This window comes from Somniosus microcephalus, chromosome 10, assembly GCF_052327205.1.
Source record: "Somniosus microcephalus isolate GS21.2 chromosome 10, FLI_Smic_1.0, whole genome shotgun sequence".
NCBI lineage: Eukaryota > Metazoa > Chordata > Chondrichthyes > Squaliformes > Somniosidae > Somniosus > Somniosus microcephalus.
Window position 1 is genome coordinate 164859521 of NC_140996.1, and position 21612 is coordinate 164881132.

Genomic DNA, 21612 nt, shown 5'->3' on the forward strand with positions numbered 1-21612 from the left:
GTAAATTAGCAAAAAATATAAAAACAGATAGTAAGAGTTTTTATAGTTATATAAAAAGAAAAAGGGTGGCGAAAATAAATGTTGGTCCCTTAGAGGATGAGACCGGGAAATTAATGGTGGGAAATATGGAGATGGCAAAAACACTGAATGAATATTTTACATCAGTCTTTACAGTAGAAGACACTAAGAATATCCCAACACTGGACAAACAGGGGGCTAAAGGGGGGGGGGGGAGGAGCTAAACACGATCAAAATCACTAAGGAAGTGGTACTCGGTAAAATAATGGGACTCAAGGCAGATAAATCACCTGGACCTGATGGCTTACATCCTAGGGTCTTGAGGGAAGTGGCGGTAGGGATTGTGGATGCATTGGTAATAATTTTCCAAAACTCCCTGGACTCGGCAAAGGTCCCGGCAGACTGGAAAACTGCTAATGTAACACCTTTATTTAAAAAGGGCAGTAGACAGAAGGCTGGAAACTATAGACCGGTTAGCCTAACATCTGTGGTAGGTAAAATTTTGGAGTCCATTATTAAGGAGACAGTAACAGGACATTTGGATAATCATAAATTAATAGGACAAAGTCAGCATGGTTTTATGAAGGGGAAGTCATGTTTGACAAATTTGCTGGAGTTCTTTGAGGAAGTAATGTATAGGGTGGATAAAGGGGAACCAGTGGACGTAGTGTATTTAGACTTCCAAAAGGCATTTGACAAGGTGCCACACAAAAGATTATTGCTTGGGATAAAAAATCACAGGATTGGGGGTAATATTCTGGCATGGATAGAGGATTGGCTATCTAACAGAAGGCAGAGAGTTGGGATAAATGGTTCATTCTCAGACTGGCAATCAGTAACTAGTGGTGTTCCGCAGGGGTCAGTGCTGGGTCCCCAACTCTTTACAATCTATATTAACGATTTGGAGGAGGGGACCGAGTGTAACATATCAAAGTTTGCAGATGATACTAAGATGGGAGGGAAAGTAGTGAGTGAGGAGGACATAAAAAACCTGCAAGGGGACATCGACAGGCTAAGTAAGTGGGCAGAGATTTGGCAGATGGAATACAATACTGGAAAGTGTGAGGTTATGCACTTTGGCAGGAAATATCGTAGAGCAAGTTATTATCTTAATGGCAAGAAACTGGAAAGTACTGAAGTACAAAGGGATCTGGGGGTCCTGGTGCACGAAACTCAAAAGGTTAGTATGCAGGTGCAGCAAGTGATTAAGAAGGCCAATGGAATGTTGGCTTTCATTGCTAGGGGGATAGAATATAAAAATAGGGAGGTATTGCTTCAGTTGTACAAGGTATTGCTTCAGTTGTACAAGGTATTGGTGAGACCGCACCTGGAATACTGCGTACAGTTTTGGTGTCCATACTTAAGAAAGGACATACTTGCTCTCGAGTCAGTACAAAGAAGGTTCACTCGGTTAATCCCGGGGATGAGGGGATGGACATATGAGGAGAGGTTGAGTAGATTGGGACTCTACTCATTGGAGTTCAGAAGAATGAGAGGCGATCTTATTGAAACATATAAGATTGTGAAGGGGTTGGATCGGGTGGATGCGGGGAAGATGTTCCCGATGATGGGTGTAACTAGAACTAGGGGGCATAGTCTTAGAATAAGGGGCTGCTCTTTCAAAACTGAGATGAGGAGGAACTACTTCACTCAGAGGGTGGTAGGTCCATGGAATATGCTGCCCCAAAAAGCTGTAGAAGCTACATCATTACATAAATTTAAAACAGAAATAGACAGTTTCCTAGAAGTAAAGGGAATTAAGGGTTACGGGGAGCGGGCAGGAATTTGGACATGAGTCTAGGTTCGGATCGGTCATGGCCCTGTGGGTAGCGGAGCGGGCCCAGGGGCCGTGTAGCCTGATCCTGCTCCTATTTCGTGTGTCTAATTCTGTTAGATTCAGGAGATGGTTCTGTGATAGTGGATTGGCGGTTAGGATCAGATCAGCCATGATCTTATTGAATGGCGGAGCAGGCTCGAGGGGCCGATTGGCCTACTCCTGCTCCTATTTCTTATGTTTTTATGTTAGTGTATCTCTTCTCTATACAGGTGCTGAGCTGACCTGCTGTGTATTTTCTGTTTTTATTTCAGATTTCCAGTTTTTTCTTTTTCTTTTAAAAATCAATTATTCTTGCTAAAAATGTTCTGTACTTTGCTGGAACTAGTACATTTTTATATAAATTATGTTCAATCTGGAAGGAGCAGCAACAATCTCAAAGGAGAAGTGATGCTTACCTGTTCAACTTTACAGATTGTTTTTAGTAATTAACTGGTATGGTTAGAATTTTTAGTAGCCTGTTGGCCACTATTGCTTTTTCATTAAGAAACATCTTTATTTAGATTAATTTAGTACTTACTAACAAATGTCATGCTTTTTATTTAAAGTCATGCTAAATTTCTAGGACAAAGCCATAAATCCATAATATAGTAAAAATCTTATGCCTGCATGCACTTCTTGATAACAAAACCATACTTCCTGTTGCTTTCACTTTCGCCAAATTCAAATTCTTCCATTACAAATGCCTTTGTCGACATTTATAATAGAAACTGCCCATATAAACTTGCCATGCTGTAATTACATCCACCTGCCAGTGGTGGTGCTGCAGTGGCTCAGTTTTGCATCTCTCACCTGCTCAACCTATACTACACAGAAACCTTATGCTGCAATTAGCTCTGCTCTGCTTCCAAAATGTTTCCAAGTTTTGTTATAAAACTATAAATAATAAATCAAATTAAGTATTTTATAAAAAATACTATGTCCTAGTTCAATTATCTCCCCAGTCTCTAACCCTGCTTCACCTGAAAACTACACTTGTTTTTGACTTCTTGCATGCAACGCCACAATAGGTTAACTAGTATGTTATAAAATTCTAGTTGAAATCAAGAGAATATTTAATGGCGAACATTCCATTTGGCATTTGTAACCCCGCGCTAGAAAGCAAGATAAAGATGTAGTTGACAAAACTCCACTCGTCATTTGTTCTAAAGAGATGCAGAATTCAAGAGCAAGATTTGCTGTCACCAGCAAGAGAATTCTAAGCAGCATTTCACTGAAGAACCACTGTATTCTGCAGCACAATGAGAATCTTTAGACTGACAGATTAGAAATATTTAAAATGGTGGAAGGAATTGGGTACGAATGGCACCAACTGTTCTTATCATTCTCTCAAAGCTCAAAAAATTCAGGCAAACTGAAAGGAATAGCACTGATGCCATTCAAACACCAGTCCATCAAGCAACTATCAGTACTTTGCATTATATAAATGGCAACAAGGTTTAACCTTAATCTTCTAATGTCTTCACTGAACACTGAACTGGATTTTATACAGTTTTTATTTAAATTAAAAACATGCAAGCTGCCCAGAAATTAATTTGAAGTGGAATCTTGACACTTCTGCTAGGAGCCAAGTTAAGTTCTTGAAAGCAGTTACCTAAGTTTTAAGTTGAAGAAATGGCTATTAATCAAACTGAAAGTTATGTGAAATTTACCGTGTGTCTTTTCTTTTTTCCACCTTTATGCATTATGGATTCCGCTGAAGCACCAACAGGCCACACTCTCCCCGACTGATCGGTTCGAACTAGAATCACCTCCTGATTTTCATCTGCAGCCTAGATTAGTTAAAAAAAGAAATAACCCCTTGCATAAATATATACATATACTGCAAAAATTATCCGGTTTCAAATTTCAAAATCGTTGTGCAATGTAATAGGCAATTGCAATACTGTACATATTTTGAGTCCATGCAAGGCAGTTTCAGCATTGGATCAGTATAAAATATGTAATGCAAATCTGGTACAAAGTTGCCAAACAAATTTGGAGAATAGTCTGAAAGAACATTTATATTAGTGGTTGGGCTTTGGCAGAACAGCACTGAAAAAAAAGACTTGTGGAGATAGAAATTGGAAAGCATTGTGCTCATTTTTAGGGTGTAAAATGGCCACAAAGCCTATGAATTTAGCAGTGTTTAGCCTGCACCCAATCTGCACAGACGTTGGCACCAAAAATCGGGCAGAGATTAATTTCTACCCTGTGAGCTCCAAATCAAGATCTACCCTTTCAGCTGTATCTGTGTGCCACCAGTCTCTGTTCAATGGCCAATAAGGAAAGGCCCATATTTCCCATGCCTCCAACGGCTGTTCTCAGGACACACCAAAAGTAGGTCCCAGATGTTGTCCGAAGCATGAAGTTCACTTTAATAATGTTGTTGGAGTGTGAATGATGTCGGGAATACTGCATGCCTGCCACTGGCAACACACTATCAATATAGCAGTACCTTTACACCACAGCAGCTTCAAACTAGTTGTAATATAAACAAAAAAGTGTATTTTACAAAGATGATTAGTATGTTCTTGAAGATAAGTCGACAACCTTTTACACTAATATAAAAACTGGTGAGTTCGCTGCACCTAGATAATTTACAATTAAGATCAAAGTTGAGATGGTTTTATTTAAAATTTTAAAGAATTAAAAAATAATCTTGTTGCATTTGTGTTATATTGTGGTGAAATGATTATAGAAATACAGAAATATACTTTATCAAGCTTTCTTTTTCCGTTGCAAAAAAAATGACTGGTTGCCAATTTCTATTCAGACATAAATATATTGAACTGTAGTGACACTTGGCAGGTTTCCCCCAGTAATTTCCATCTCATACTCAATCACTGTCATGTTTACTTCAGTTACGTATCATATTTGATATATTGTATAAGCAAATCAGTTGTTTTTTATTAGAATAAAAATAACATTTATCCTGCGAACCTGATCTTTGACTCTTAAAAGTTAATGGTTCCATGTCTCAACCAAGATCATTTCATACCAATTACGTCAAAAACAAATAGTGGATAACTAAAATTAACAGAGTCAGTAAGGGTGACCATGAAACTATCGGATTGTCAAAACCCATCTGGTTCACTAATGTCCTTTAGCGAAGGAAATCTGCTGTCCTTACCTGGTCTGGCCTATATGTGACTCCATACCCACAGCAATGTGGTTGACTCTTAACTGCCCTCTAAAGTGGCCTAGCAAGCCACTCAGTTGTAAAAAAACAGCCACGAAAATCATTAAGAATAAAAAAAAAATCGACCTTGGCACCGGCTACGGATGTGGCAACGGCACACTTAGCCTGGTCGACCCTGCAAAAGTCCTCACCAAAATCTGGGGACTTGTGCCAAAATTGGGAGAGCTGTCCCACAGACTAGTCAAGCAACAGCCTGACATAGTCATACTCTCAGAATCATACCTTTCAGCCAATGTCCCAAACTCCTCCATCACCATCCCTGGGTAAGTCCTGTCCCACAGGCAGGACAGACCCACCAGGGATGGCGGCACAGTGGTATACAGTTAGGAAGGAGTGGGCCTGGGAGTCCTCAAACATTGACTCCGGATCCCATGAAGTCTCATGGCTTCAGGTCAAGCATGGGCAAGGACACCTCCTGCTGATTACCACCTACCGCCCTCCCTCAGCTGATGAATCAGTACTCCTCCATGTTGAACACCACTTGGAAGACTTGGAAGAAGCACTGAGAGTAGTAAGGGCACAGAATGTACTCTGGGTGGGGGACTTCAATGTGCATCACCCAGAGTGGCTCGGTAGCACCACGACTGACCAAGCTGGCCGAGTCCTGAAGGACATAGCTGCCAGTCTGGGCCTGTGACAGGTGATAAGAGAACGAATAAGAGGGAAAAACCTACTTGACCTCGTCCTCCCCAATCTACCTGTTGCAGATACATCTGTCCATGATAGCATTGGTAGCAGTGACCACCACACAGTCATTGTGGAGACAAAGTCCCGCCTTCACACTGAGGACACCCTCCATCGTGTTGTGTGCAACTACCACCGTGCTAAATGGGATCGATTCAGAACAGATCTAGCAGCTCAAAACTGGGCATCCATGAGGCACCGTGGGCCACCAGCAGCAGCAGAATTGTATTCCACCACAATCTGTAACCTCATGGCCTGGCATATCTCTCACTCTACCATTATCATCAAGCCAGAGGACCAACCCTGGTTCAATAAGGAGTGTAGAAGAACATGCCAGGAGCAGCTCCAGGTGTACCAAAAATGCGATGCCAACCTGGGGAAGCTGCAACACAGGACTACATGCATGCTAAAAAGCAGAAGCAGAATGCTATAGACAGAGCTAAGCGATCCCACAATCAACGGATCAAATCAAAGCTCTGCAGTCCTGCCACATCCAGTCGTGAATGCTGGTGGACCATTAAACAACTAACGGGAGGGGGAGGCTCCATGAATATCCCCATCCTCAATGATGGTGGATGATGAATGCAAAAGACAAAGCTGAAGCGTTTGCAACCATCTTCAGCCAGAAGTGCCAAGTGGATGATTCATATCGGCCTCCTCCGGAGGTCCCCACCACTACAGAAGCCAGTCTTCAGCCAATTCGATTCACTCCACGTGATAGCAAGAATCGGCTGAGCGCACGGGATACAGCAAAGGCTGTGGGCCCAGACAACATCCCAGCTGTCGTGCTGAAGACGTGCTCCAGAACTAGCCGTGCCTCTAGCCAAGCTATTCCAGTACAGCTATAACACTGGCATAGAGTCATAATGGCACAGAAGGAAGCCATTTGGCCCATCGAGTCCATGCCGGCTCTCTATAGAGCAATCCAGTCAGTCTCATTCCCCCGCTCTCTCCCCATAGCCCTGCAAGTTTATTTCCCTCAAGTTCCTATCCAGTCTCCCCTTGAAAGCATTGAGTGTCTCCGCTTCCACCACTTCTGTCGGCAGCGAGTTCCAGGTCCTCACCACTCGCTGCGTAAAAAAGTTTTCCCTCACATTCCCCCTGTATCTCTTGCCCAAAACCTTAATCTGTGTCCCCAAGTCCTTGTACCATTAACTAGTGCGAACAGCCTTTCCCCATCTAGCCTATCCAAACCCATCATAATCTTGTACACCTTTATCAAATCACCCCTCAACCTCTTTTGGTCAAATGAAAACAAATCCAGCTTCGCCAACCTGTCCTTGTAGCCATCCCTGGAACCATTCTGGTAAATCTCCTCTGCACCCTCTCAAGAGCCTTCACATCCTTCCTAAAGTGTGGTGACCAGAACTGGACGCAATACTTCAGTTGTGGCCTAACCAGCACTTTATAAAGGTTCAGCATAACTTCTCTACTTTTGTAATCAATACCTCTATTTATGATGCCCAAGATCCCATATGCTTTGCTAACCACTCTCTCAATAAGTCCTGCCACCTTCAGAGACCTATGCACATTAACTCCCAAGTCCCTCTGTCCCTGCACACTCTTTAAAACTGTGCCATTAGGTGTATATTGCCTCTCTCTGTTCCTTCTGCCAAAATGTATCACCTCACACTTCTCTGTATTAAATTCCATCTGCCACTTGTCTGCCCATTCTGCTAGCCTTTCTATGTCTTGTTGCAGTCGATTGGTATCATCCTCACGATTTGCCACACCCCCAATTTTGGCGTCATCGGCAAATTTAGAAATTTTACTGTATTCCAATATCCAGGTCATTTATATATATCAAAAAAAACAGCGGCCCCAGCACTGGCCCTTGGCGAACTCCACTGTCTACCATCCTCCAGTCTGAAAAACAGCCATTTACCACAATGCGCTGTTTTCTGTCCTTAAGCCAATTCCTTATCCAAGCTGCCACTGACCCACCTATTCCATGAGCATCAATTTTGTTAACTAACCGATCCGACAATGTGGAAAACTGCCCAGGTATGTCCTGTCCACAAAAAGCAGGACAAATCCAATCTGGCCAATTACCGCCCCATCAGTCTACTCTCAATTATCAGCAAAGTGATGGAAGGTGTCGTCGACAGTGATATCAAGCAGCACTTACTCACCAATAACCTGCTCACTGATGCCCAGTTTGGGTTCCGCCAGGACCACTCGGCTCCAGACTTCATTACAGCCTTGGTCCAAACATGGACAAAGGAGCTGAATTCCAGAGGTGAGGTGAGAGTGACTGCCCTTGACATCAAGGCAGCATTTGATCGAGTGTGGCATCAAGGAGCCCCAGTAAAACTGAAGTCAATGGGAAACGGGGGGGGGGGGGGGGAAACTCTCCACTGGCTGGAGTCATACCTAGCACAAAAGAAGATGGTTGTGGTGGTCAATCATCACAGCCCCAGGACATCGCTGCAGGAGTTCCTCAGGGCAGTGTCCTCGGCCCAACCATCTTCAGCTGCTTCATTAATGATCTTCCCTCATCATAAGGTCAGAAGTGGGGATGTTCGCTGATGACTGAACAATGCTCAATGCCATTCGCAACTCCTCAGATAATGAAGCAGTCCATGCCCACATGCAGCAAGACCTGGACGACATTCAGGCTTGGGTTGATAAGTGGCAGATAACATTCGCATCACACAAGTGCCAGGCAATGACTATCCCTAACAAGCAAGCATCTAACCACTGCCCCTTGACATTCAATGTCATTAAAATCACCGAATCCCCCACCATCAATATCCTGGGGGTCACCATTGACCAGAAACTTAATTGGACCAGCCACATAAATACTGTGGCAACAACAGCAGGTCAGAGGCTGGGTATTCTGTGGCGAGTCTCACCTCCTGACTCCTAAAAGCCTTTCCACCATCTACAAGGCACAAGTCAGGAGTATGAGGGAATACTCTCCGCTTGCCTGGATGAGTGCAGCTCCAACAACAAGAAGCTCGACACCATACAAGATAAAGCAGCCCGCTTGATTGGCACCCCATTCACCACCTTAAACATTCACTCCCTCCACCACCGGCGTACCGTGGCTATAGTGTGTACCATCTACAAGATGCATTGCAGCAACTCGCCAAGGCTTTTTCGGCAGCACCTCCCAAACCTGCGACCTCTACCATCTAGAAGGACAAAGGCAGCAGGCGCACAAGAACACCACCACCTCCAAGTCACACACCATCCTGTCTTGGAAGTATATCGCCATTCCTTCATCGTCACTGGGTCAAAATCCTGGAATTCCCTCCCTAATAGCACTTTGGGAGTACCTTCACCACACGGACTGCAGCAGTTCAAGAAGGCAGCTCACCACCACCTTCTTAAGGGCAACTAGGAATGGGCAATAGATGCTGGCCTTGCCAGCGATGCCCACATCCCATGAATGAATGCCCTCTTGTTCTGGACTCCCTCATCAGAGAAAATGGTTTCTCTATCTAAACTACTTTATTCATCTTAAACACTGCAATTAGATCACTTTTTAATCTTTTATATTTAAGGGAATACAAGCTTAGTCTATGCAACCTGTCCTCATAATTTAACCCTTTTAGCCCCGATATCATTCTGGTGAATCTGTGCTGCACCCAGTCCAAGGCCAGTATATCCTTGAAGCAGGTGATGCCACAGTTAGGGAATTAGACAGAGTATTATGACTTGTTTCGCAATCCACCAAAACATATTACTAAATAAAATTTAAAAAGTGATCAAGAAGTGAAAATAGATTTTAAAATATAGATGAAAGTTTTTTTTTTTTTAAATTTGGATCAGTAAGGGCTGTATGGTGCTGATAGGGATATGTCTGAATAGATAACAGCATAAATGTTCATGCTGCATGGAAATGATATAGAGAGCTGTTTAAAAAAATTATATTAATGCCATTGGGCCCACTTTACAAGTTGCAAATCAATTTAGTTCCCATCAACTATTAAAATTGTTTTCTACATTTATCATTTTAATAATTTGCTTGAAATATAGTGTAAACAGTGTTCAGTGTAATTCAATGGCAGAAGTTTTTTTGTGGGGAACAGATAGACTTCTGACATTATCAAAACCTTAAAATACTTGCCACATTGATTTTATGCATAATATTTCAAAAGATTAATTTATGGTGACAAGATATTACAGCTGTTTATCAGTTTCTACATGGATAGATGCACTGAGGATATTAGACATTTCTAAATCAGCTGTCAGCGCTGTCTTACCACATTGCCTGTTTTCTTTGGTGCTGTAATATGACTTTGTCTTTGAATCTTCAATTTACGAGCTTCCTCCAATTGAGCCTTAAGTTTTGATGCCAGTTCCTTAAATAGCAAAATTAAAAATATATTGATTAAAACACCCAGAGAGAATGGTCATAAAAATAGTTACATTGATGCTGTTGGCACTATTATGCAATTTTACATAAGTATTTAATTCCCATTCATATTGCAATTGACATCTACCTTTCATCGCTTTAATCATTCGCCTACAATGTGGTATAAACAGAATACAATATGAATAGGTTTGCTCCATGGTCTGAGCGGAGTTGGCTGGCAATAGGGGCGCCACAATTGGCATCAGCACCTGTAGGCTAGGGAGCACACTTCCAGGTCCTGATCACTATCCACTGACCCCTGCTGGAAAGAGCACATGTGGACTTTCAGTAAGGACAGATGTGATATCCTCTACAGATGAATAGCCTGTTGACATTAAAAGTCTCGAAGAAGAAAACTCAGAAGAATGACCACCAATTTGCATTTATATAATGTCTTTAACATAGAAAAATATTGCACGGAATTTCTTGAAGGAGTAAAAATGGGCACAGAGCGTAAGTGGGGGATTTGGATGGTGACCAACAGCATGGCAACATAGGTGGGTTTTGTGATGGCACCTAAAGCTGTGGAGAGAGGAAGTGAGACAGAAAGGGCTGGATTTTGATACTGGTGGCGTGCAAGAGGCGGGACTACAACTTTTGGGGTTGTAGTCCCGCCTCCATCAAGTTGTAGCCAACCCACGCGATTTTCACTTCATTGACCTTGTTGAGCCTGCCCAACGGGCTCAGCAGGCCAATTAAGGGCCACCCAGCAACAGGTGACGTCACAGATTGACATTTCATCTGTCAAGAGCTTTTGACAGATGAAATATCAGCGTTTGACAGGTCTTTGAAGCTGTCAAACACTGACAATCTGTACTCCAAATTAATTCCTTCCTCTCAGGCTGATTTAGAGATCTCTCCAGAACAGAAAATTGAATGCTGCAACTTTTGACAGCTCGCGGCCATTCTGCTTTCTGTGCCGGTGAGATGGGGGACTCCCGAGACCTGAAGGAAGGAAGGCTGTAAAGGTAAGTAAAGATAATTAAACTTCTTTAAACACTTTACACACACCAAACACACTTACCTCTGCACTTATGCACCTGAACACCGGACATCTCGAACCCTCCAAGCCCTTCAGTCCACCTCGCTAACTTGGCGTGGTTTGGAGCTGTCGGGAATCCCACACTTCAGGAATAAAAATAGGGATTAGGTTAAAAACTGCCTGTTAACTACTTGTTAACAGGCAGTTAATTGGCACTAATCCCCTTCCTGCCTCGGGGAGGCGGGTCCCAGCACAGGTCGGGTATTCGCCTCCTTTGAAATTGGCATGGAGGCGGGTTGGGTTTGTGTCCCCCGATTTCGCGATTTTAACCCCCCACACGCCTCCAATCCCGCCTCCACGGCCCAATGAAAATCCTGCCCAAAGAGTTCCAGAGATTAGGGCTGAGATAACTGAAAACTCTGGCACTGATAATAGAACAGATATAGGCACACATCAGGCCAGTTACAGAGTTACAGGAACAAAGGGCTTGGGGAAGAGCATAAGGGTGAGGAGGTACTGAGGTAGGAAATGGGCAAAGCCATGAAGTAATTTGTAGATCAGGATGAGGATTTTGAAATTGTTACATGGGGGATAGGGAGCCAATGTAGGTCAACAACAACTGCAATTTTGGGATTTTGCTCCTTATTCCCAAATCCAAAAGTATACACTGAACACAAAAGTGAACCCAGCACTGACCCCACTTCCAAACCTCCTCCAATCCAAGCAAAACCCCTTTATCCTGACTTTGTTTGCTGTCTGCCAGAAAGTTTCTTACAAGCCACTTGTAAGAGACCTTATTGAAAGCCTTCTGAAAATCCATAAACACTACATCTACTGCAATCTTTTTATCTATCCAATCATAGAATGGTTACAACACAGAAGGAGGCTATTCCGCCCGTCGAGCCCTTGCCAGCTGTCTGCAAGAGCCCTCCAGCTAGTCCTACTCCCCCGCCCTTTCCCCGTAGCCCTGCAAATCTTTTTCCTTCAGGTACTTATCCAATTCCCTTTTGAAAGCCACGATTGAGTCTGCGTCCACCACCCTTTCAGGCAGTGCATTCCAGATCCTAACCACTTGCTGCGTAAAAAAGTTTTCCCTCATGTCGCCTTTGGTTCTTCTGCCAATCACCTTAAATCTGGGTCCTCTGGTTCTCGACCCTTCCGCCAATGGGAACAGTTTCTCTCTATCCACTCTGTCTAGACCCCTCATGATTTTGAACACCTATCAAATCTCCTCTTAGCCATCTCTGCTCTAAGGAGAGCAACCCCAGCTTCTCCAGTCTATCCACGTATCTGAAGTCCCTCATCCCTGGAACCATTCTTGTAAATATTTTCTGCACCCTCTCTAAGGCCTTCACATCCTTCCTAAAGTGCAGTGCCCAAAATCAATCAGTCTCCTCTTCAAATAACTCCATTAAACTTATCAACCATGACTTGCCTTTAACAAATCCATGCCGGCTGCCCTTGATTAGCTTCTAAATGCTAACTTCAATTTGATTTATGGATTCCAAGAGTACACCCATAACTGACATTAGACTAACTGGTCTATAGTTACCTGGTTTATCCTTCTTCTCCTTCTTAAACAGAAGAGTTACACTGGCTATTCTCAAGTCTCTCAGCCTAATTCACATATTTAAGGAGGATTGAAGAATTGTGGCCAGGATCTTTGCTGTCTCCTCTCCAACTTCTTTCAATGGCCTAGGCTGCATGCCATCAAGGCTCGGTGACTTATCCACCTTGGGCTCTGTCAATTAAAAAAAAAAAAAAAAATCCTTTTCTATAGTTATTGCTAGAAATTGTTCCATATCCTTCTCTAGTACATCTACATTATCACTTCCAACAACACCTGCAAAATATTTATTTACTATCTCCACCATACCATCCTCCTCCACAATTAGGCTCCCTCCATCATACCTCTCCTTCATAAAAGCCTTTACTATTTCATCGGAACAGCAGTAGGCCATTCAGCCCCTCAAGCCTGTTCCACCATTCAATGAGATCATGGCTGATCTGCGACCTAACTCCATATACCCGTCTTTGGCCCATATCACTTAATACAATTGGTTAACAAAAATCTATCAATCTCAGATTTAAAATTAACAATTGATTTAGCATCAATTGCCATTTGCAGAAGAGTTTTCCAAACTTCTACCACCCTTTGTGTGTAGAAGTGTTTCCTAATTCAACTCCTGAAAGGTTTTAGACTATGCCCCTTAGTCCTAGACTCCCCAACCAGCGGAAATAGTTTCTCTCTATCTACCCTATTTGTTCCCTTTAATATCTTGAAAACTTCGATCAAATCACCCCTTAACCTTCTAAATTCTAGGGAATACAACTCTAATTTGTGTAATTTCTCCTCGTAATTTAACCCTTGGAATCCGGGTATCATTCTGGTAAACCTACCGCTGCACTCCCTCCAAGGTCAAGATATCCTTCCTAAGGTGTGGTGCCCAGAACTGCTCACAGTACTCCAGGCGTGTCTAACCAGGGCTTTGTATAGCCGTAGCATAACTTCTACCCCCTTGTATTCTACTAGCATTCCATTAGCCTTTTTGAGTATTTTCTGTACCTGTTCATGACATTTTAATGATATATGTACCTGCACCCCCAAGTCTCTTTGGACCACCACTGTTTTTAGCTTTTCGCTGTTTAGAAAGCTCCCTGCTCTATCCTTTTTAGGCCCAAAGTGGATGACCCCACATTTTCCTACATTGAAATCTATTCGCCACAGTTTTGCCCATTCACTTAATCTATCAATATCCCTTTGTAATTTTATGCTTTCATTTTTTTTTTAAATTCATTGATGGGACGTGCGCGTCGCTGGCTGGCTAGGCCTGCATTTAGTGCCCATCCCTAATTGCCTTTGAGAAGATGGTGGTGAGCCGCCTTCTTGAACCGCTGCAGTCCATATGGTGTAGGTACACCCACAATGCTGTTAGGAAGGGAGTTCCAGGATTTTGGCCCAGCGACAGTGAAGGAACGGCGATACAGGTCCAAGTCAGGATGGTGTGTGGCTTGGAGGGGAACTTGTAGGTGGTGATGTTCCCATGCGTCTGCTGCCCTTGTCCTTCTAAGTGGTAGAGGTCGCGGGTTTGGAAGGTGCTGTTGAAGGAGCTTTGGCGAGTTGCTGCAGTGCATCTTGTAGATGGTACACACTGCAGCCACAGTGCGCCGGTGGTGGAGGGAGTGAATGTTGAAGGTGGTGGATGGAGTGCCAATCAAGTGGGCTGCTTTATCCTGAATGGTGTCGAGCTTCTTGAGTGTTGTTGGAGCTGCACCCATCCAGGCAAGTGGAGAGTATTCCATCACACTCCTGACTTGTGCCTTGTAGATGGTGGAAAGGCTTTGGGGAGTCAGGAGGTGAGACACTCGCCGCAGAATTCCCAGCCTCTGGCCTGCTCTTGTAGCCACAGTATTTATATGGCTGGTCCAGTTCAGTTTCTGATCAATGGTAACCCCCAGGATGTTGATAGTGGGGGATTCAGCGATGGTAATGCCATTGAATGTCAAGGGGAGATGCAATGTAGCCTATCTTTGTGTCATCGGCAAATTTAGATTTGTGACTTTCTATGCCATCATCTAAGTCGTTAATAAATACTGTGAATAGCTGCGGCCCCAACACAGATCCCTGCGGGACACCACTAGTCACTGATATACCTATCAATTCATTCCATGAAAAGCAACGAGTTAAGATAGTAACTATAGGTTTTTATTGGCTAAATAACAGAGCCCACCCTCATGGGTGATCGGTTCCAACAAGGACGAATACTAGCCAATCAATCACCTTTATACCTGGGCAAGCAGGCGGAGCCATGGGCGGAGTCAGCTGAGGTATGCCTAGGTATAACAGCATGCGTGGCAAGAGGTAACCTTGTGTAGTGATAACAACAGTGTAAGCAGTGATAACAACAGTGTAACAATAGTGAACGGTTGTGAACGATAACAGTGGTTCACCACATTCACCCCTTGTTTAAAATTGAGTCCGGCGGGGTGAAGTGTACTACCAGTTCGTGTATGTCAGTCTATCAGGAGGCCTCGTAAGCCTTTCTGATCGGCGCAGCAGCGGCGGCGGTGGTGCAGTATCCGATGTTAGTGCTGGTGTCTGCGTGGTCGACGAAGGCTCCTGGGGTTCCGGCATGCCGCCTACAGGAGCTGGGTTTGGGGGAGTGGTGGGGGGTAACGGTGGTATCTCAGGGGTGCCCGAGGGCAAGGAGACTGTGTCCTCCCGCCCGTCTGGGTATGCCACATAGGCATACTGGGGGTTGGCGTGCAGGAGGTTCACCCTCTCGACCAGGGGGTCCGTTTTATGGGTCCTCACGTGCTTCCGCAGCAGGACGGGCCCCGGAGAAGTCAGCCATGTTGGTAGCGAGGTTCCCGTAGTCGACTTCCTGGGGAAAACGAACATTTGCTCATGAGGGGTGGCGTTAATGGCAATACAAAGCAGTGACCGGATGGAATGGAGCGCTGCCGGGAGGACTTCCTGCCAGCGAGAGGTTGGGAGGCCCTTAGACTTTAGGGCTAAGAGGACGGCCTTCCAAACTGTCGCGTTCTCTCTTTCCACCTGGCCGTTCCCCCGGGGGTTGTAGCTGGTGGTCCTGCTCGCAGCAATACCTCTCGCGAGCAGGAACTGGCGAAGTTCCTCGCTCATGAAGGATGAGCCCCGGTCGCTATGTATATAGTTCGGGAACCCGAACAAGGCGAAGAGGTCGTTCAGGCATTTGATGACCGTGGTACTGGTCATGTCTGGGCAGGGGATGGCAAAGGGGAAACGGGAGTACTCATCAATAATGTTGAGGAAGTACACATTACGGTCAGAGGACGGGAGGGGCCCCTTAAAATCGATGCTCAAGCGCTCGAAGGGGCGGGTGGCCTTGATCAGGCTTGCTCTGTCCGGCCTATAGAAATGCGGTTTGCATTCGGCACAGGTTTGGCAGTTCCTGGTCATGGTCCTGACCTCCTCGATGGAGTAGGGCAGGTTGCGGGCCTTAATGAAGTGGTAAAGTCTAGTGACCCCGGGGTGGCAGAGGTCGTTGTGGAGGGTCCGCAGTCTATCAACTTGCGCGTTGGCGCATGTACCCCGTGATAGAGCATCTGGGGGCTCGTTGAGTTTACCAGGCCGGTACAAGATATCGTAATCGTAGGTGGAGAGCTCAATTCTCCACCTCAAGATCTTGTCATTCTTGATTTTGCCCCTCAGCTTGTTATTAAACATAAAAGCAACCGGACGCTGGTCGGTGAGGAGGGTAAATCGTTTGCCTGCCAGGTAATGCCTCCAGCGTCGTACCGCTTCCACAATCGCCTGGGCCTCCTTCTCGACAGAAGAGTGTCGGATCTCAGGGCCCTGGAGGGTCCTTGAGAAGAAGGCCACAGGTCTCCCCGCCTGGTTAAGGGTTGCAGCTAGGGCGAAGTCGGATGCATCGCTCTCCACTTGGAAAGGGATGGACTCATCCACTGTGTGCATTGTGGCCTTCGCAATGTCTCCCTTAATGAGGGAGAAGGCTGCGCATGCTTCTGCTGTCAGGGGGAAAGGAGGTGGACTTCATGAGGGGTCTGGCTTTGTCCGCATAATTGGGCACCCATTGGGCATAGTAAGCGAAGAGCCCCAGGGTTCTCTTCAGTGCCTTTTGACAGTGGGGAAGGGGAAGCTCCATGAGGGGGCGCATTCTTTCGGGGTCGGGGTCGATGACTCCGTTCTCTACTACGCAGCCGAGGATGGCAAGGCGCGAGGTGTTAAACATACATTTCTCCTTATTGTAAGTGAGATTCAGCCGTTGGGCCGTACGGAGGAATTTCTCCAGATTAACATCATGGTCCTGCTGGTCGTGGCCGCAGATGGTGACGTTATCTAGATAAGGAAACGTGGCCTGCAGCACGTTCTGGTCAACCATCCGGTCCATCTCCCTTTGGAAGACCGAAACCCCGTTGGTGACGCCGAAGGGAACCCTAAGGAAGTGGTAGAGGCGGCCATTCGCCTCGAAGGCGGTATACTGGCGGTCCTCAGGGCGGATAGGGAGTTGGTGATAGGCCGACTTAAGGTCGATGGTGGAGAATACCCGGTACTGTGCAATCTGGTTGACCATATCAGGTATGCGGGAAGGGGGTATGCGTCCAGCTGGGTGTACCGGTTTATGGTTTGGCTGTAGTCGATGACCAGGCGGTGTTTATTGCCGGTCTTAACGACTACGACCTGGGCACGCCAGGGGCTGGTGCTCCTCTCGATGATGCCCTCCTTCAGGAGTCGCTGCACCTCAGAGCTAATAAAAGCTCTGTCCCGGCGCTGTACCGCCTGCTCTTGGTAGCGACGGGTTTACAGTTGCGGGTGAGGTTAGCGAACAAGGAGGGGGGCGGGACTTTGAGAGTGGAGAGGCCGCAGGTGGTACACGGCGGGTGGTTTAAAAACTGCTAGTTGTAGACTGAGTGGGGGGGAGGGATCCACCGTATGCCAAAGTGACACTTTGAAGGTGGCATTGGAAATCCAGCCCTAGTAGGACGGCAGCGCAGAGCTGGGGCAGGACGAGAAGTTTAAAGTTTTTATATTCCGTGCCCCTAACTGACAGGGTCACCACACAGTAGCCGCTGACACCTGTTGAATGGGACTTCGACGCCATCGAGATCCGATGGCACGTTGGCCAGACAGTGAGGGAGTAGCAGCGCACCGTGTCTGGGTGAATAAAACTCTCCGTGCTCCCGCTGTCGAACAGGCAGGTCGTGGCGTGGCCGTTTACTTCGATGTCCATCATGGACCTGGACAGATGATGCGGGAGAGCTTGGTCAAGCGTGACGGAGGCCAGTGTATGGCTGAGTGAGCTGCTGTAGTCGGCAGGTGAGGCGGTGGTCGGGTCTGGAGACAAAATGGCGGCCGAGTGCGGCGAACAAAATGGCGGCGCCCATGACGCGGATCCCCACGAGGTCGAAGTTGGACAAAATGGCGGAGAAGATGGCCGCCCCCACGACTCACATGAGGCACTGCTGGCGTCTGTGGCCTTGATCAAAGATGGCCGCCCCCACGACTCACATGAGGCACTGCTGGCGTCTGTGGCTTTCCCCCTGCAGGCGTTTGCGAAGTGGCCTTTTTTTATGCATCCGGAGCAGGTCGCGTTCCTTGCAGGGCAGCGCGCCCTTTGATGTCTCGCCTGGCCACAGAAATAGCAGCTGGCGGCCCGATCGCGGGGCTCCGCTGCCGCAGCAGATCCCGAGGGTGGCGGTCCCGATCGATTCCGGGACACCGACGCCGTAGTAGGTCCCAGGGGCGGCGGTGCGAGGGGTATTGCGGCCAAAGTCGGGCCCGAGTCCCAGGGTCGTGCAGCACTGTACCCGGAGTACGCCTCGAGGTCCCGATGGGCCACTTCCAGGGAGCGAGTGAGGGCTGCAGCTGCTTTCAAGCTGAGGTCCTTTGATTCGAGCAGTCTTTGCCGTGAGTAGTCGGACCGAAGGCCTTTCACGAAGGCATCACGGATATTTCCTTCAGCATGTTGTGCAGCCGATACAGCTTTAAAGTCACAGTCCCTGCCGAGTGTTTGTAGCGCCCGTAAAAATTCATCTACAGACTCTTCTGGCTGTTGCGAGCGGGATCTTAGGAGATGTCTGGCATACATTGAATTTACTGGGCTCCGGTACTGCTCTTTTAGCAGGTCGAGGGCCTCCTCGTATGTAGCAAGGTCCCGGATGAGTGCAAATACTTTAGGGCTCACCTGGGCGGTCAGAACTCTTAGTTTGTCGGCTTCCGATGGCACGCCGGAGGCTACCAGGTAGGATTCAAAGCAGCTCAGCCAGTGATCGAAGTCGAGGGCTGAATTCGCTGCCTGTGGATTTAGATCCAGGTATGGCGGTCGGAGGGCTCGCAGCCAAGTCGGCTGCTGGGGCTGTTGTAGCTGGCCGTTTGGCTGCTCCAGTCCATTCATTTCAAAATTTAGCCAATAAAATTGATATACCTATCAATTCATTCCATGAAAAGCGACGAGTTAAGATAGTAACTATAGGTTTTTATTGGCTAAATAACAGAGCCCACCCTCATGGGTGATCGGTTCCAACAAGGACGAATACTAGCCAATCAGTCACCTTTATACCTGGGCAAGCAGGCGGAGCCATGGGCGGAGTCAGCTGAGGTATGCCTAGGTATAACAGCGTGCGTGGCAAGAGGTAACCTTGTGTAGTGATAACAACAGTGTAAACAGTGATAACAACAGTGTAACAATAGTGAACGGTTGTGAACGATAACAGTGGTTTACCACAGTCACATCCTGTCAATTAGAGTACCTACCCATTATTCCTACTCTCTGTCTCCTGCTGCTCAGCCAATTTCCTAACCAGGTCAATAATTTGCCTTCAGTTCCATGGGCATCAACCTTTGTTAACAGTCTCTTATGCGGGACTTTATCAAATGCCTTCTGGAAGTCCATATAAATAACATCCATAGACAATCCCTGTCCACTACTTTAGTCACCTCTTCAAAAAATTCAATCCGGTTTGTCAGGCATGACCTACCTTTCACAAATCCATGCTTGTTCTCTGATCAGCTGAACATTTTCAAGGTGTTCAGTCACCTTATCCTTAATTATAGACTCTAGTAATTTCCCGACAACAGATGTTAGGCTTACTGGTCTATAATTCCCTGGTTTCCCTGTCTTGCCATTCTTAAATAGCGGAAGTGACATGTGCAATTTTCCAATCTAAAGGGATGGTTCCAGAATCGAGAGAACTTGGAAGACTATAGTTAGGGCATCTGCAATGTGCTCTCCTACTTCCTTTAAAACCCTGGGATGGAAACCATCTGGTCCTGGGGATTGGTCACTCTTTCGTGTCATTATTTTCTTCATTACTGTTATTTTGCTTATGTTAATTTTGTTGAGTCCCTGTCCCTGATGTAATGTTAGTTTCCTTGGGATTTCTGGCATACTGTCCTCTTTCTCTACTGTAAATATGGAGGCAAAGTAATTATTTAACATGTTCACCATTTCCTTATTATCAATGACAATATCACCAATATCAGTTTTCAAGGGGGCCAACATTGCTCCTGACCACCCCTTTTTCCTAATATAATTGTTAAAATTCTTTGTGTTGATTTTGATATCCCTTTCAAGTTTCTTTTCATACTTCCTTTTTGTAGATCTTGCTATCAGTTTGTCACCCTTTGCTGTTCTTTGTATCTTTCATATTCACTAGGATCTGTGCTATTTTTTTGCATTTTTGTATGTTTTTTCCTTTAGTTTTATGCTGTCCTTTACCTCTTTAGTGGCCCATGGCTATTTTTTTTGGCAAGTAGAGCTCTTGCCCCTCAGGGGTATAAACTGGTTCTGTATCACATTCAATTCTTTTTTGAACACCTCCCACTGATCTTCTGTCATTTTACCCATTAACAGATTTGCCCAGTTTACTGTGGACAGTCTGTCTCATCCCGTTGTAGTCGGCCTTAACTAAATCTAGAATCTTAGTAGCTGTTTCGCATGTCTCCCTTTCGAACACTACATTGAACTCAATCATGTTATGATCACTATTTGATAAATGTTCACGCACCTTTAGGCTGTTAACTAAATCTGGCTCATTACTGTACTAAATCTAATATGGCATGCCCCCTTGTTGGTTCTAGGACATATTGTTGTAGAAAACTATCCCGGACACACTCAAGAAATACACTACCTTTCCGACAGGTACTAGTATGCTTATCTCAAGTCAATATTAAAGTTAAAATCCTCCATTAAAACCACTCTGCCTTTGCTACACGCTTGTCTAATCTCTGTATTTATATAAACTAGCACTTCACAGCTGCTACCAGGGTGCCTATACACAACTCCCACTAGTCTTAAATCCTTTCCTAGTTCTTAATTCATAAAGTCTGCACTGCCTGCTTACCTCTCGTCACTGAAGTGATTTCATGCTTCCTCACTAAGGCTACTCTTCCCCCTCTACCATTTCCCCTATCTTTCCTGTACACCTTATACCCTTATATATTTAGTTCCCAGTCCTGACCATCGTGCAGCCATGTCTCAGTAATGGCTACCATGTCATACCCTCCAAGTTGAATTTGCGCCTGCAGTTCATTCAATTTATTCCTTACAAGCTGGAGTGCCCGGCGGTGCCGAGGGTTTTTTGAGGGGATATTGTTGTTGGAAGAGAGAAAGAGAGAGACTGGGGGGAGAAGAGAGAGACGGGGGCGGGGGGGAGAAGAGACGGGGGGGGGGGGGGGGAGGAGAAGAGAGAGACGGGGGGGAGGAGAAGAGGGAGACGGGGGGGAGAAGAGAGAGAGACGGGGGGGAGAAGAGAGAGAGACGGGGGGGGGAGAAGAGAGAGACGGGGGGGAGGAGAGAGAGAGACGGGGGGAGAAGAGAGAGAGACGGGGGGAGAAGAGAGAGAGACGGGGGGGAGAAGAGAGAGAGACGGGGAGGGAGAAGAGAGAGAGACGGGGGGGGAGGAGAAGAGAGAGACGGGGGGGAGGAGAAGAGAGAGACGGGGGGGAGGAGAAGAGAGAGACGGGGGGGAGGAGAAGAGAGAGACAGGGGGGAGGAGAAGAGAGAGACAGGGGGGAGGAGAAGAGAGAGACGGGGGGGAGGAGAAGA

At 46.1% G+C, this 21612-nt stretch overlaps 1 protein-coding gene across 4 annotated transcripts in view; it reads right to left on the reverse strand.

Annotated features, from left to right (window-relative positions):
* The window catches only part of cwf19l2 (CWF19 like cell cycle control factor 2), a 250839-nt gene that overhangs the window by 72043 nt on the left and 157184 nt on the right, over positions 1-21612 (reverse strand). For all 4 annotated transcript variants that reach the window (XM_085999076.1, XM_085999075.1, XM_085999077.1 and 1 more), the window contains exons 10-11: positions 9929-10027; positions 3505-3624 (exon numbers count right to left, since the gene is read on the reverse strand). In XM_085999076.1, the coding sequence (XP_085855202.1) occupies positions 3505-3624; positions 9929-10027 (219 nt within the window). The remainder of the gene's footprint in view (positions 1-3504; positions 3625-9928; positions 10028-21612) is intronic.